Source organism: Molossus molossus, unplaced genomic scaffold (assembly GCF_014108415.1).
Source record: "Molossus molossus isolate mMolMol1 unplaced genomic scaffold, mMolMol1.p scaffold_m16_p_3, whole genome shotgun sequence".
Lineage (NCBI taxonomy): Eukaryota > Metazoa > Chordata > Mammalia > Chiroptera > Molossidae > Molossus > Molossus molossus.
Genome location: NW_023425366.1, coordinates 47977127 through 47991746, shown reverse-complemented (window position 1 = coordinate 47991746; position 14620 = coordinate 47977127). Strand labels below are relative to the sequence as shown.

Sequence of the window (14620 nt, the reverse complement as noted above, 5' to 3'; positions counted from 1 at the left end):
TTCCAATCCATGAACAAGGTATGTGCTTCCACTTTTTTATATCTTCCTCTATTTCTTTTTTCAATGCCCTGTAGTTTTCTGCAAATAGGTTCTTTACTTCTTTGGTTAAGTTTATTACTAGGTATCTTAATTTTTTTGCCACGATGGTAAATGGGATTGTTTTTTCAGTTTCTCTTTCTATGAGTTCATCATTGATGTATAAGAATGCCGTCAATTTCTTCACATTAATTTTGTATCCTGCTACTTTGCCAAATTTATTTATTAAGTTTAGTAAATTTTTGATGGAGTCTTTGGGGTTTTCTACATATAGTATCATGTCATCTGCGAATAATGACAGTTTCACTTCCTCCTTTCCAATTTGGATCCCTTTTATTTTTTCTTCCTGTTTGATTGCTGTGGCTAAGACTTCCAGTACTATGTTAAATAAGAGTGGCAAAAGTGGGCATCCCTGTCTTGTTCCTGTTCTTAAGGGAAATGCTTTTTGTTTCTGCCATTGAGTATGATGTTGGCTGTAGGTCTTTCATATATGGCCTTTATTATGTTGAGATATGATCCCTCTATTCCCACATTACTGAGCGTTTTTATCAGAAATGGATGCTGGATTTTGTCAAAAATCTATTTTTTTTTCAGCATCTATTGATATGATCATGTGGTTTTTATTCTTCATTTTATTTATGTGGTTTATCACATTTATTGATTTGCGAATATTGTACCAGCCTTGCATCCCTAGGATGGATCCCACTTGGTCATGGTGAATAATTTCTTTGATGTATTTCTGCATCCGAGTTGCTAGTATTTTGTTCAGGATTTTGGCGTCTATGTTCATCAGGGATATTGGCCTGTAGTTTTCTTTCTCTGTAGTGTCTTTTTCTGGTTTTGGCATTAGAATTATGCTGGCTTCATAAAACGAGTTTGGAAGTCTTCCTTCTTCTTGAATATTTTGAAATAGTTTGAGGAGAATGGGTCGTTAGTTCTTTTTTGAATGTTCAGTAAAAATCCCCCATAAAGCCATCTGGGCCTGGGCTTTTATTTGCTGGGAGAGTCTTGATTACCTCTTCAATTTCCTTGGTTGTTATTGGTCTGTTCGAGTTTTCTATCTCTTCCTGGTCCAGTTTTGGGAGACTATGTGTTCTAGAAATTTGTCCATTTCACTTATATTGTCGAATTTGTTGCCATATAATTGTTCATAGTAGTTGTTAATGATCTTTTGTATTTCTGTGGTCTCAGTTGTTACTTCTCCTCTTTCATTTCTGATTTTGTGTATTTGGGTTCTCTCTCTTTCTTTCTTGGTGAGTCTAGCTAAGGATCCATCAATCTTGTTTATCTTTTTGAAAAACCAGCTCTTTGTTTCATTGATCCTTTGAATTGTTGTTGTTGTTTTTTTTTTTGTTTTTGTTTTTGTTTTTTGTTTTTTTTTTTTGTTGTTTTTTTTTTTGGTCTCTATGTCATTTATTTCTGCTCTGATCTTTACTATTTCCTTTCTTCTACTTGCTCTGGGGTTTTCTTTTTGTTTGCTTTCTAGTTCTGTAAGTTGTGAGGTTAGATAGTCTATTAGAGATTTTTCTTGTTTCTTGAGGTAGGCCTGTAGTGCTATGAACTTCCCTCTCAGAACTGCTTTCGCTGCATCCCATAGATTTTGTGTTGTTGTGTGTTCATTTTCATTGGTTTCCAGGAAGTTTTTAATTTCTTCCTTGATCTCCTCGGTGACCCATTCATTGTTAATAACATGCTATTTAGCCTCCATGTGTTCAAATGTCTTTGCATGTTTTTGTTGCAGTTGATTTCTAGTTTCATGCTATTGTGATCTGAGAAGATGCTTGATATGATTTCAGTCTTCTCGAACTTGTAGAGATTTAGTTTGTGTCCTGTCATGTGGTCTGTCTTTGAGAATGTCCCATGTGCATTTGAGAAGAATGTGAATTCTGTAGTTTTGGGGTGTAATTCTCTGTAGATACCTATTAAATCCATTTGGTCTAGTGCTTCATTTAGAGTCTCTGCTTCCTTGCTAATTTTTTGTCTAGAGGATCTATCCAGTGATGTCAGCGTGGAGTTGAAGTCCCCTGCTATGATTGTATTGCTGTCGATTTCTCCTTTGAAGTCCTCCAGAAGATTTTTAATATATTTTGGTGCTCCTTTTTGGATGCATATATGTTTATGAAAGTTTTATCTTCCTGTTGGATAGATCTTTTCAATATTATGTAGTGGCCTTCTTTGTCTCTAGTTATGGCTTTCATTTTGAAATCTATTTTATCAGATATGAATATTGCTACCGCAGCTTTTTTTTTGCTTTCCATTTGCTTGGAATATTTTTTTCTATCCCTTCACTTTCAACCTGTGTGAGTCTTTTGTTGTGAGGTGGGTCTCTTATAAACAACATATAGATGAGTCATGCTTTCTTATCCAATCAGCTACTCTGTGTCTTTTTATCGGAGCATTCAGTCCATTTACATTTAAGGTGATTATTGATATGTACTTATTTATTGCCATTTTTGTTTACTTTGGTTATATTTTTCTTCCTGTTTCTTCTACTAATTAGAGCAGTCCTTTTAACATTTCTTGCAGTGCCGGTTTGGTGCTATTGTATTCCCTTAGCCTTTTATTGTCTGGAAAGCTCTTTATTTGACTTTCTATTTTGAATGACAGCCTTGCTGGGTAGAGTAGTCTTGGATTCAGATCCTTGTTTTTCATGACCTTGATTACTTCATGCCATTCCCTTCTGGCTTTTAGTGTTTCTGTTGAGAAGTCAGCTGAGAGCCTTATGGGGGTTCCTTTGTAGGTAACCCGTTGCTTATCTCTTGCTGCTTTTAGGATTCTCTTTGTCTTTAATTTTTGGCAGTTTAATTACTATGTCTTGGTGTGGGTCTGTTTGGGTTCTTCTTAATTGGGGCTCTCTGTGCTTCTTGAACTTGAATGCCTCTTCCTTCACCAAATTAGGGAAGTTTTCTGTCACTATTTCTTTGAATATATTCTCTAACCCTTGCTCGTTTTCTTCTTCTTTGGGGACTCCGATGATGCGAATATTATTGCATTTCCAATTGTCCCACAGTTCTCTTAAGCTGTCTTCCTATTTTTTAATTGTTTGTCCTTTGGTTTTCTGATTGGTTGATTTTTTTCTACCCTGTCTTCTAATTCACTGATCTGGTCCTGAACTTCCTCTACTCTGTTGTTTAGACCTTCCAATGTGTTCTTTATTTCTGATATATCATTCTTGATTTCTTCTTGGTGGTTTTTAATTTCCAGTTGGTTGATTTTCAACATTTCTATGTCCTTACTCATGCTGTTGAGCTTCCTCAAGATCATGGCTCTGAATTCTAGCTCTGTTAACTTGCTTAACTGCTCCACATTTATCTCATCTTTGGTAGAGGTCTCTTGTTCTCTCATTTGGCTTTTGTTTCTTTGTTTCACCATTTTGCCTATCACAGTGGCCTTTGGAGCCTGCCAAATTTTTTTGTGGGTGTTGGTGTTCTGCTGTTTATGGCTCCCTCTCCTGGGTTTGGATGAGCGAGGGAGGACCCACGTTAAACACCACTGTCGGGTCTTACTTTCCTGGTTAGAGTTGCTAGCCCAGGAATGGTACAGTTATCCTCTAGCTTTTTGCCTAGAAGCTATCAGTAGTGGTTACTTGAAGAGCCTTGGGTTCTCAGTTGAATGAAAAACTCACTCAGGTGCTCAGCATAAGGGGATTTCCCGAGGGTGGGGTAGATGCTGGTTGTTAGTGAGCCTCAGTTTGCATTTCAATGGCCCACCTGGGTGGGGTTGAATCTCCGAGGGAAGGGTCGTTGCCTCTCCCCAGAGCCCTGGAAAGGAGCAATATGGCCTCCGTCCTGCGTGGCTGCAACTCAGCAAAAGCTCTGAGCCCCGTCCAAATCCCAAGTGTCCCCACACAGTTCCAGTCCAGTTCACCCTCCCTCTGCCAGAGCCCAAGGTGAGTGGCTGTGGCTATTTTAGCATCTGTCCCGGCTCTGCACTGTGTAGCCGCTTGGGAATTTAACCCAAGGGCGCTGCTCACAGCTAAGGCCACTGCTCTCTGTGGGCTCCCAGCCCCCCTCTTGTGCTTCCGCAATCCTACCAGGATCGAGTCAGTGTCCCTGGTTATATGGTCCTCCAAGCTACTTCTCTGTTGCTTTTTCCCGTCGATTTGTCTTTATTTTAGTTGTAATTCCAGTTTGGTCCTGGGAGACGGTCTGTGTAGCTTCCATTCATTCTGCCACCATTTTGGAATCTCCTAATTAAAACATATCTTAAAAAGAAAGAGAAAATAGAGTATTTCTCCTAGAGTACTTTCTTATATTTCTTATTAGTATTTCTAGATAAAACATTAATGACTTCATTTTTAAGCCCTGAGTCTGACAAATTAGACTTTGACTTTGATATCTAAGAAGCCCCTCATATTCATCTTCACTTAAAAAAAAAGTGTGATTATGCTGCATTTATTTAGCACTTCACATTCACAAAGTTCTGTGCCTGTGTTATTCTCTAACAAAAATTCCCTTAGTTCTTACCCTTTTTCAGAAAGGCAGACAGGGACACCAGAAAGTCTAATGATTGTACGTAGGACTCAGAAAACTCTTGTAAACTGGGTTTTTATTTTTTCAATTTCTTTCTGGAAATTGGCAGAACATAAATTATAAACATAAAAATTGTAGTTTTATTACTTTATTTGCTTTTCCTCTTACAGAATTAATAACTGTGGGGTTAGAAAGAGACCCAAGGAGGTTATTTATATAAAATTTGCTTAAATTGCCCAACAAGTCCTGGAAGGGTCAACTACAAAGGAGGCAATAAGGAGTTTTTAGGGATAGCAGAACTGTTTTTATATCTTGGTTGACTGTTCACATTTGTCACAACTCATTGACCTATACAATGAAAGTATAAATTTTACTGTTTGTACATTATATGTCTGTAAACCTGTCTTAAAAAAAAAGAAGAGATTAGAACTTAAAAAAAAAAGATGGTCCAGCCAGTGTGGCTCACTGGTTGAGCATCAACCCATGCACCAAGAGGTCACTGGTTCGATTCCCGGTCAGGACACATGCCCAGGTTGTGGGCCTGATCCTCAGTGGGGGGCATGCAGGAGGCGGCCACTCGATGTTCTGTCTCATCAATGTTTCTATCTTTCTCCCTCTCCCTCCCTCTCTCTCCAAAATCAATACAGAAAAAAACAATTTTTTTAAAAAAGATGTTTTTATCTGCTTCATGAGGAAGACAATGAATTCGTTGGAAATGCTTAAGCCCAGACTGGTTGTCCATTCGAGGAGGATGTTTTAGAGGGATCCTTGCTCCTGCCGCTTCACTTAGTACACACTCAGGAGATGTTCGCTGAAATTTACAATTAGCTGTTTCCCTGTGAGAGTAAGAATCTAGGATCTCAAACAGGAAAACAATTTTAATCAACTGATGTCTTTATTATCAGTTCCTATATTAGACTCTGCCCCCTTTTTTATTTTATTTTAATTTTTAAAAAAAAATTTCTTTATTGATTTAAAGAAGGAAGAGGGAGAGAGAGATGGAAACAGCAGTGGGAGAGAACATCAATTGGCCCTCTCTCACATGTTCCTCACTGGGGATTTGACCCACAACCTGGGCATGTGCCCTGACCTGGAATCTAACCGGCAACCTCTTGGTGCATGGGTCGACGCTCAACCACTGAGCCACACCAGCCAGGCTGCCCCCTTTTTTAAACACCTGACAATAATATAATAGTCATTAGAAAATTATCTCATCAAAATTGGATTTTATTTGTGGTAGGTGAGGGCAACTAACAACTGATGAAAGCAGAATTTCCAGCAGGATGCAAACTAAAGTTAACTATCCTTTTAGAATGAGAAAGTGGGTGGCAGTGATTGAATCCGATTCTGGTTTCAATAATCACATGACGTCCTCCTTGGTTCTTGTTCAACAGTGCACTGAGACCTTTTACTAACTGCTATACACACTTTGCTTCATTGATAAAATTCCTAGTCCAGCCCTGGCCGGTTTGGCCCAGTGGTTAGAGCGTCGGCCTGCGGTCTGGAAAGACCCGGGTTCGGTTCCCACTAAGGGCGCGTACCTCGGTTGCAGTTTGTCCCCGGCTCTGGTCAGTCGTGCGGGTGGCAGCCACTCGATGTGTTCCTTTCACGTCGATGTTTCTCTCTCTCTCTCTCTCTCTCTCTCTTCCTCACTCCACCTGAACAAAAAATGGAAAAATGTCCTCGGGTGAGGATTAAAAAAAAAAAAAAAATTCCTAGTCCACATTACAGTCTTTGGAGCCAGCTGTACTGTCTTCTTGGCATTCTCCCTTGCCCCCTTGACCGATTCACCCATCTCCATGTCTGCCCAGCTCAGGGACAGAGGTCTCCATCGGTAAAGCCTATTGCCACAGGAGACAGAGTTCAGCTACTAGGGAGGAGGGAAGGCTGCATGTGCATGTTTCAGGGTGGTGGCTCTCATGATCTGATAAACGTGCGAAAGCTTGTTTGTTCATATGGAAGAGCCAGTGCTGCCACTAAATAGTGGAGCAGATGAGCTCCAGGCTCTGGCGCCTGCGCCTCAGCCCCACTCAGCCAAGAGCACTTCCATCTGTGACACAGAGCCGATGAGCATTGCTGCCTTTGCCTTCAACAGGAACCTTGGTTTGAATCCCATGGAAGAAAGGCTGTATCCCACTTCATTTTTTTTTTTTTTATGAAATTGGTCACAAACAGGAAATCCCATGTGACTTTTTACTACCTTCTGTGTAATCTTTTATGTAACCACTCTTCCCTTCCAAGATATCTCTAAGGCCTCAAAGACGTTTGCCCCCTTGTCAGTTTTGCAGCCTGTGATTCTATTCTCCTTCCCTCCTGGTAACATCAGTCTTGATTGAGCAACAGTGCAGGCAAATGCCCTGAAGAGTCCTGCATATAGTCTGATTTTTGAGGAGAGGCAGCGCCTCAGCTCCTGCCATTTTATTGGCCATGATTTGGCCTCCTACACAGCTTCTTCACCTGGCAACCCGGCTTAGCACCGTGGACAGAGATCCCTTCAGCCCTGGGTCACCAGCTTTTAAAACTAGAATTAGAACTTGAGAGTATACTTCTTCTTTCTCTCCTTTTTGTGACGCTCCTTCCTCCAAAAAATACTCATCTTTAAAATTGTTGTAAGTTTACTTACATTTTATAGGCTGGAAGTTCAGAATGTCTTTTGCCTTCAGGAGCACAGACAGTTGGGGTTATTTGGGTTACGTTTGTTTATCTTTTCCACACTCACAGAGTTTGCCTAGCTTGGCAGCTTGCTGGCCTGGACAATAATAACGCTTCTGTCGAGGTGAGCAAACAGCTGATGACATGGGGCACACAGGGGACTCCTGCAGTGGCTACATGTAATCTGCCAGGCCAGTGGTCATGCAGGCGAGAACAAAGGCCAGTCTGTTTGCAAGCAAATTGGAAAATCAATGCATTAGTTGTGTTCTTGTCTCTCTGCTTTCTCATGGCTGAAAGGGAGAAGCCTGGTCCAGCAGTCTGCAGACTCATTCAAGGCAAGTGCCCATTCCAGAGACTTACCTGCCTGTCATATTGCCCCTGGCAGTTCCAAAAAGGGCCCAAGTTTATCTGTCTGAACTGTTTCAAAAACCATTTACAGAGGAGTTCTTTCCAAACTCATCACCCAAAGTTGGACCCTTAATATCTCAATTTTTTTTCTGTATTGATTTTAGAGAGAGAAGAAGGGAGAGGGAGAGATAGAAAGATTGATTAGAGAGAATATCAATTGGCTGCCTCCTTCATGCCCCCCACTGGAGATCGGGCCCACAACCTGGGCATGTGCCCTGACCAAGAATTGAACCGGCGACCTCTTGGTGCATGGGTTGATGCTCAGCCACTGAGCCACACCGGCTATCTCAATACTTTTAGTTGATTATTTTCTAGATAACTACTCCCAAAAGTTGTGTGTAATTTCTTTTTTAACACTGATAGAGGCTTGGAAAGGAGTTTATTTGCTGCTCGGCTGGGAAATGCAGGAATTGCACTTTGGGCAGTATACAGTGATACCTCGGTTCTCAAACATAATTCGTTCCAGGAGGACGGTCGAGAACCGAATTGTTCGAGAACCGAAGCAATGAAAGCGTGACTCTCTCTCTGCACTCACACTGATGACGCAAGCAAGGCGCGCTGGGCCGAATGAACGCCATTCGGCTCAACTCGGCTCATCTCGGAAGTTCGAGTTCCAAATATTTGTTCGGATTCCGAGACAAAAGTTTCTCGAATCTCCTGGTCGAATACCGATTTGGTCGAAAACCGAGGCGTTCGAGAACCGAGGTATCACTGTATTTCATAATATATGTGGAAGTGTTTCCCTCCTCTTCCTCAGTTGATTTAATGTTGTCACTTAGTTGAGAATGATCTAGGTGTGGTTGTATAAATGGATTATTGGGTTCAGACAGGAGAGATCATACCAAGCAGCCTGTACCAGGAGGGACAGAAGAGACTATTAAAGACCCCTTTAATCTGTTGACAAATCAGTCTTTTAAAGGGCTGCAGTGCAGAGATGGATTATATTGGATGTGGGAAGTCTTGAGTAACTTTCCCTTTTTAGGATTCTCAGAAATAAAGTGTGAGAAAAAAGACTTTTCATTTCTGTGTGTTGAAGTTAGCCTTACAAAGGTAGCAAATGGCTTTAAACAGATTTTGATTTAAGCTTTGAAGCTTTTATGGTTAGGTCCTATCAGTCTTTGTTATCCTTGCTCAAAGCCTAAAAATGGTCTGCTGATCATGAAGCAGAGAAAAGGGTGTTTGGGTGGATGTAGTCATGGTGTTCTTACTTTAAAGTCCATCAAAAAGGAAGGTCCTAACTTTAGTGGTCATTGGAGATATCCTAGAGTGAAGATTAGATTGTAAATGAGAATTAGGTTTAAAATAATCCTGGGTAAAGGAAGAAACACGTTCTTGATCTTGTTTTTTTTTTGTTTTCAAAAGGGAAAGTGTACTAAGCCTAACACTCATTACTACCAGAAATACCTCTTGTCAACTAGCACTTAGTGTTCCCCCTTGGGGAATTGTTCAATTTTGTATCCTTTGCTTTGGAATGAGATTATAAATGCCCCAAACAAGGAATTTACAATTCTTCAAACAGACCACAGATGTTAACAAAATGGTCAGCACATTAAAGCCTTTAATTCTTGGGTTAATTAAAGCTCCTTTGTTGATTAAAGCCATGGGCCATGAATGGGGTCCGGCACTGAGGAGCGAGTGTTGAGCAAGTTGGTCCCTACCCCGACTTGCCCAGGGAGGTTAGAAGCTAACAAGGAAGCATCTCCATCACTTAAGCAATACACCTGGTATGTCATGGCTTTTTTTCTTTAAAAGATAAAATTAACTTTTAACTGGCCATTACACTTCAGATTTTTCAGAGTTACAAGGAGAGGAGCTCAACGATTGATTTCAAAATGTGAGGGAAAACATGAAATAATAAAAGACATATTTTGTTTTACTTCTGTGGAGAGGATTTCATTAGATCTAGTCTCTTGGGCACCTATATGATTGATGCCTTTCTTTGGCCAGATCACTCTCAACCTGAACATAATTTGACCAATTTCTATCTTTATGCTTTCAAATGAGTTACTTCCATAGAGAAAGATAGAGTGAGAGAGACATTTTCTAGGCAAGTCTAAGACATTCAAAAGACTGGAGAGGGTTAGATGACTAAATCCATAGAACATCTTCAGATCTTATTTTTGCCAGAGCACTAATAAATAGCCTAAATTAAAAACTACTTCTTTTTCTCAGCTTTTACTTTGGCAGAAGACCTATTCAGCAGGGAACTATCCCACTAGCAGATGGCTAGAAATAGCAGGTGGCAGATTGAATAAGCAGCCTCTGAAAAACTCTAGTATAAGCCTGTAGCCCCAACTCAAATCCGGCACAAAATCCTTGAGCTCCAAGTTTTTGTCTTCCCTTTTTGTATTTAAGAAAACAGTTCAATTTTTGTAGGGCCCAGAGATTGACCTGTTTCCATCAGGTTGAAGAAAAAGTGGGGACTTTAGCTGATATGATGTCATATTTGAGGATCCATCCCAGTCAAAACACACAAAATTAGGACTGCAAAGCCCCTTGTATTGTCTCTGCTCTCACTTGGTCTTGTGGCCTGGGCCCCCAGGAACAAGAAGAAGGCTCAAACCCAAAATGTTACCAATGTGTGCAAACTCAAGGTAAGAGTAGTATTTGGGATTCCTTTCCTTGTGGCAACACTGTTAACATATACAGCTTAGCATGGACTACCTTTTCAAACCCTTGCGGAGCAGGAGGAAGCAGGGAGAAAGACGGAAGAGCTAGAATAGAGCTGTGAAAAAGGCAGTGGGGTGGTGGGTCCTGGAGACCTGGAGGACCTGAACGTGAAATTTTGCTTAATTTTTGTTATTTCTTCTTTGTTTTGTTTTATTTTGGTTAAGTGACTAGTGTCCCCATCTCTCCTAAGTGCCACAAGAAATATCAGTATGACACAAAGCTAAGTCCCCTCCCGAGTTGCTATGCTATTCTATTTCTCTTTTTCCATTTGATTGTAAACTTCTAAGGTGTCAGCTTCAGCTTCACATCTCTCTTCTAATGAACTATGCATTCACATAACACCATGTTTACTATCTTTCCCGAATCATGTTCATAAATTTCATATTAAAACAAGATGTTGATTTAGAGGGTATTAAATAAGGACTACAGTTTTTACAACATTTTTGTTTGTTATTTTTTATTATTTTGTCTTCTCTTTTCCATTTCAGACCTTATAGTTAATGAGTTTTATCCTCAAGTTTTTGTAGACCGTTGACTTTTACGACTTTGGTTATATTGACTGCACATCTGTAAATTCCTAATAGAAGCACCTGTGGATGGAAGATGTATTTTGACATTGACATGTAAGAGTTAACACCCGTTTTTCTCTCTTCTTATGCTTTGTTTAGATTCCGACACAGCCCCAACTGCTGGTACCTAAGAGACTGGACTATCCACACCTGGATTAGGCAGTGTCTCAAATATGGTGCACAAGACAAAGCCTTATATACCCTTGTAAATAAGGTGAGTGCCTTCCTGGCCTTCCCAGCTTGTTCTTCTGTGCTTCAGTGATACAGTGTTTGAACCTATTTCAGCAAAAATAGTATAAGAAATAACTTTTTAAAATTACTTACCCTCAGATATCCTTTTTAGAATGGAGCTGGATATAAATTTTTTGTTTGTTTTTAATACATTTTTATTCATTTTTTAGAGAGAGAGGAAGGGAGAGAGAGATAAAAACATCGATGTGAGAGAGAAGCATCGATCAGCTGCCTCCTGCACGCCCCCTACTGGGAATCAAGCCAAAACCTGGGCATATGCCCTGATCGGAAGTCGAACCGGGACCTCTCAGTTCCAAGAGCTAGATATAAATTAATCACCACATTAAAAATAAAAATTCCTGTAGCTGCTGCTTTCCCAACATGACTCAGAAATGGAAAGGTAGAAGCAAAGGTGGTCCATTCATGAGAACTCTGCTCAGGTGCTCATTTCATTCTTGATTGCTAAGCCTTGGATTTCTTGCCTGGTTCTCTTTAGTAAAGTTTAGGGGGAAAGTCAAGACCCTAGTATTCAGGCTATCTTACACATTTTAAAAAGACTTATGCCTAGGTTACTCAAAGCATGTCTTCTAAATTCCTTGACCCCTGCCCTCAAGCAATAAAATGCAAAATAAGCAAAAGTTTAGAATGTTTTTATTGTGAGTCTCAAGCTACGACACTAAAAAGATTTTAACAATATTTCTATGAAAATATATTATTTCTATAGTATCGTTGGACCTTGTATGTTAAAACTCAAAAGGAAAAACCAGTTTTGGTCTTGGGAGTTTTTTCTCTCATGACTTGGGCTCAGTCAACTTAATAGACCTTGCAGACAGTTTGTGTGAGGCATTGCTTTGGGAATGGCATTGTCTACAACAGTGAATAATATCCGTTCTTGCCCTCCGTACGCTTATGAGTTAATAAGGCAGATAAGCAGGTTCACTGATGAATATTAGGCCCCAGGGGAAGGAACAGATTAAATTCTGCTCTCTTCAGTTCCTAGTTTAATGACACAAGTTATACTAAAAGAAGATTCTCCTGAAAACAAAGCAAGAAGGATCTCGAAAGGCAGAAAATCTGCCGTTCCTGCTCTTTGTTAGGAAGAACACCTGGGCTGTAATCCCATCAATTCCACTGTAACTTCAGGCAAATAATTTATCCTTCTACGTCTTAGTTTTGTCACCTTGAAGGGAGTTGAGCTAGATCAGTGATTTCCAACCCTGGCTACCCATTAGATTTACACAAGAAGCTTTTAAAATGTGTAGATGCTTTTCTGTACCCCCGGGATCTCTTTCTGGAGCCCAGGCATTAGTATTTTTTAATAGACTTAATTTTTTTTCAAGCAATTTTAGGTTCACAGCAAAAGATTGAGCAAAAGATACAGAGATTTCTCATCTGCTCCCAGTCCCCACACATGCACAGCCTCCCCCATTATCAACATCCCTCACCAGAGTGGTACATTTGTTACAAGTGATGAACCCGCACTGACACATCATAATCCCTCAGTCCATAGTTTAAGGATCATTCTTGGTTCTGTACATTGTATGGGTTTGAACAAATGTATAATGACATGTATCTTACTCTTAGAGCACCTTATAGAGTAGTTTTACTACATTTAAAGTCCTCTATGTTTTGCCTACTCATCCCTCATTGGTATCTTTTTAAGGCTCCCGTGTTCATTCTGATTTGTCTTGCTAGAGCTGAGAATCAATGACCAGTTGCTTTCTAAGGCTCCTTCTAGCTTTAATGAGGTATTGTTCTAAAATATTTTGTTTTTACCATGCCCCTACAAATTAATGATGATTTAGGTGACTGACTGTTTTGAGAAATATAGATGCTGCCCGTGAGCTCCAACCTTTCAAACAGTGACTTCTAAACAGTTTTTTTTTTATTTCAGCACGCCTGAGGCATCTCATGCAGCCAAGAGTGATATTCAGCAGTGATTCATAGTTGGGGGGTTAGGAACATCAGAATGTTCCAAGAGGATAGGTATAGTTTGAAAAAATTCCTCAGGCATTTCTGGTGTTTGGGGTGGGGAGGGAGGGAGTAAAACAAACAAAAATATAACACAGTTTAGATCATCAGTAGTCAAACTTGACTGCATGGAAATTATATGAGAAGCTCACTAAAACTTCAGGGTCCTATGTCCCATTCCCAGAGATTCTGATTCTGTAAGTCTAAGGCTTACAAATCTGCACATTAAAAGCATTCCTGGAAAATTCTGATGCAGATGCTGAACAGTCCACATTTGGAGAAATCTGGAATCTCATATATTCAACTGCTTGTGAACAGAACATTCAAGGAGCTTGAGTAGGAATTTCATTGGCATATTTCTTGGGTCTTTAAAAACCAGGCAAAGCTCTGGCCAGTACCGCTCAGTGGTTAGAGCTTTGGCCCATGCACCGAAGAGTCACATGTTCAATTCCTGGTCAAGGGCATGTGCCTGGCTTGCAGGTTCAATCCCCAATCCCAGTTGGAGCGTATGCGGGAAGCAACCAATCGATGTGTCTCTCTCACATCAATGTCTCTCTCTCTCTCTCCCTCTCACTCTCTCTCTCCCTCCCCCTCTCCCTTTCCCTCTCCCTCTCCCTGCCTCCCTTCCACACTCTCTAAAAATCAATGAAAAAAATACCCTCGTGCCCGGCCGGTGTGACTCAGTGGTTGAGCATCAACCCATGTACCAAGGGGCCGCCGGTTCAATTTCCGGTCAGGGCACATGCCCAGGTTGTGGGCCTGATTCCCAGTGTGGGGCATGCAGGTGGCCAGTCGATGTTCTCTCTCATCGATGTTTCTATCTCTCTCTCTCTCTCCCTTCCTCTCTCTCTCTAAAATCAATAAAGAAAAAAAATTTAAAAAAAAAATACCCTCGGGTGAGGATTAACAGAAACAGCAACACCACCAACAAAAAAGCAGTCAGAGACAACAAAGAGATAACAGATGCTGGCAACGAAGTGGAGAAAAGGGAACCCTTGTCCGTTTTTGGTGGGAATGTAAATTAGTGCAGTCACTATGGGAAATAGTATGGAAATTTCTTAAGAAATTAAAACAAAACTACGATATGATTCAACAACCCCACTCCTGGGTATACATATGAAGGAAATGAAATCACTATCTTAAAGAGTAATATACACCCCCCGTGTTCATTGCTGCATTATTCACAATAGCCAAGACATGGAAACAGCCTAAGTATCTGTTGGTGAATAAATGGATTTTTTAAAATGTAGTCTGTATACACAGTGGAATATTATTAAGCTATAAAAAAGGAGATCCTCCCATTTGTGAGAACATAGACGAAAGTTAAGGGCATAATGCTAAGTGAAGTAAGTCAATCAGAGAAAGACAAATGCCCTATAATGTGACTTATATGTGGAATCTAAAAAAACTAAAGTCATAGAAATGAAGTGTAGAATGGTGGATGCCAGGGCCTGGGTGTTGTGGGAAACGAGGAGATATTGGTCAAAAAATACAAACCTTCAACTATAAGATGGATAAGTTCTGCAGATCTGATGTACAACATGGTAACTGTAGTTAACTATAGTGTACTGTATAATGTGTGCTGATGGATGTGTTAACTAACTTTATTGT

General features: G+C 40.3%; 1 protein-coding gene across 1 annotated transcript in view; it reads left to right on the top strand.

Annotated features, from left to right (window-relative positions):
* MRPS27 (mitochondrial ribosomal protein S27) overlaps nt 1-14620 on the top strand; it is an 89271-nt gene that overhangs the window by 57599 nt on the left and 17052 nt on the right. The window contains exon 5 of the mRNA XM_036279553.1: nt 10907-11021. Coding sequence (XP_036135446.1) covers nt 10907-11021 — 115 coding nt within the window. The remainder of the gene's footprint in view (nt 1-10906; nt 11022-14620) is intronic.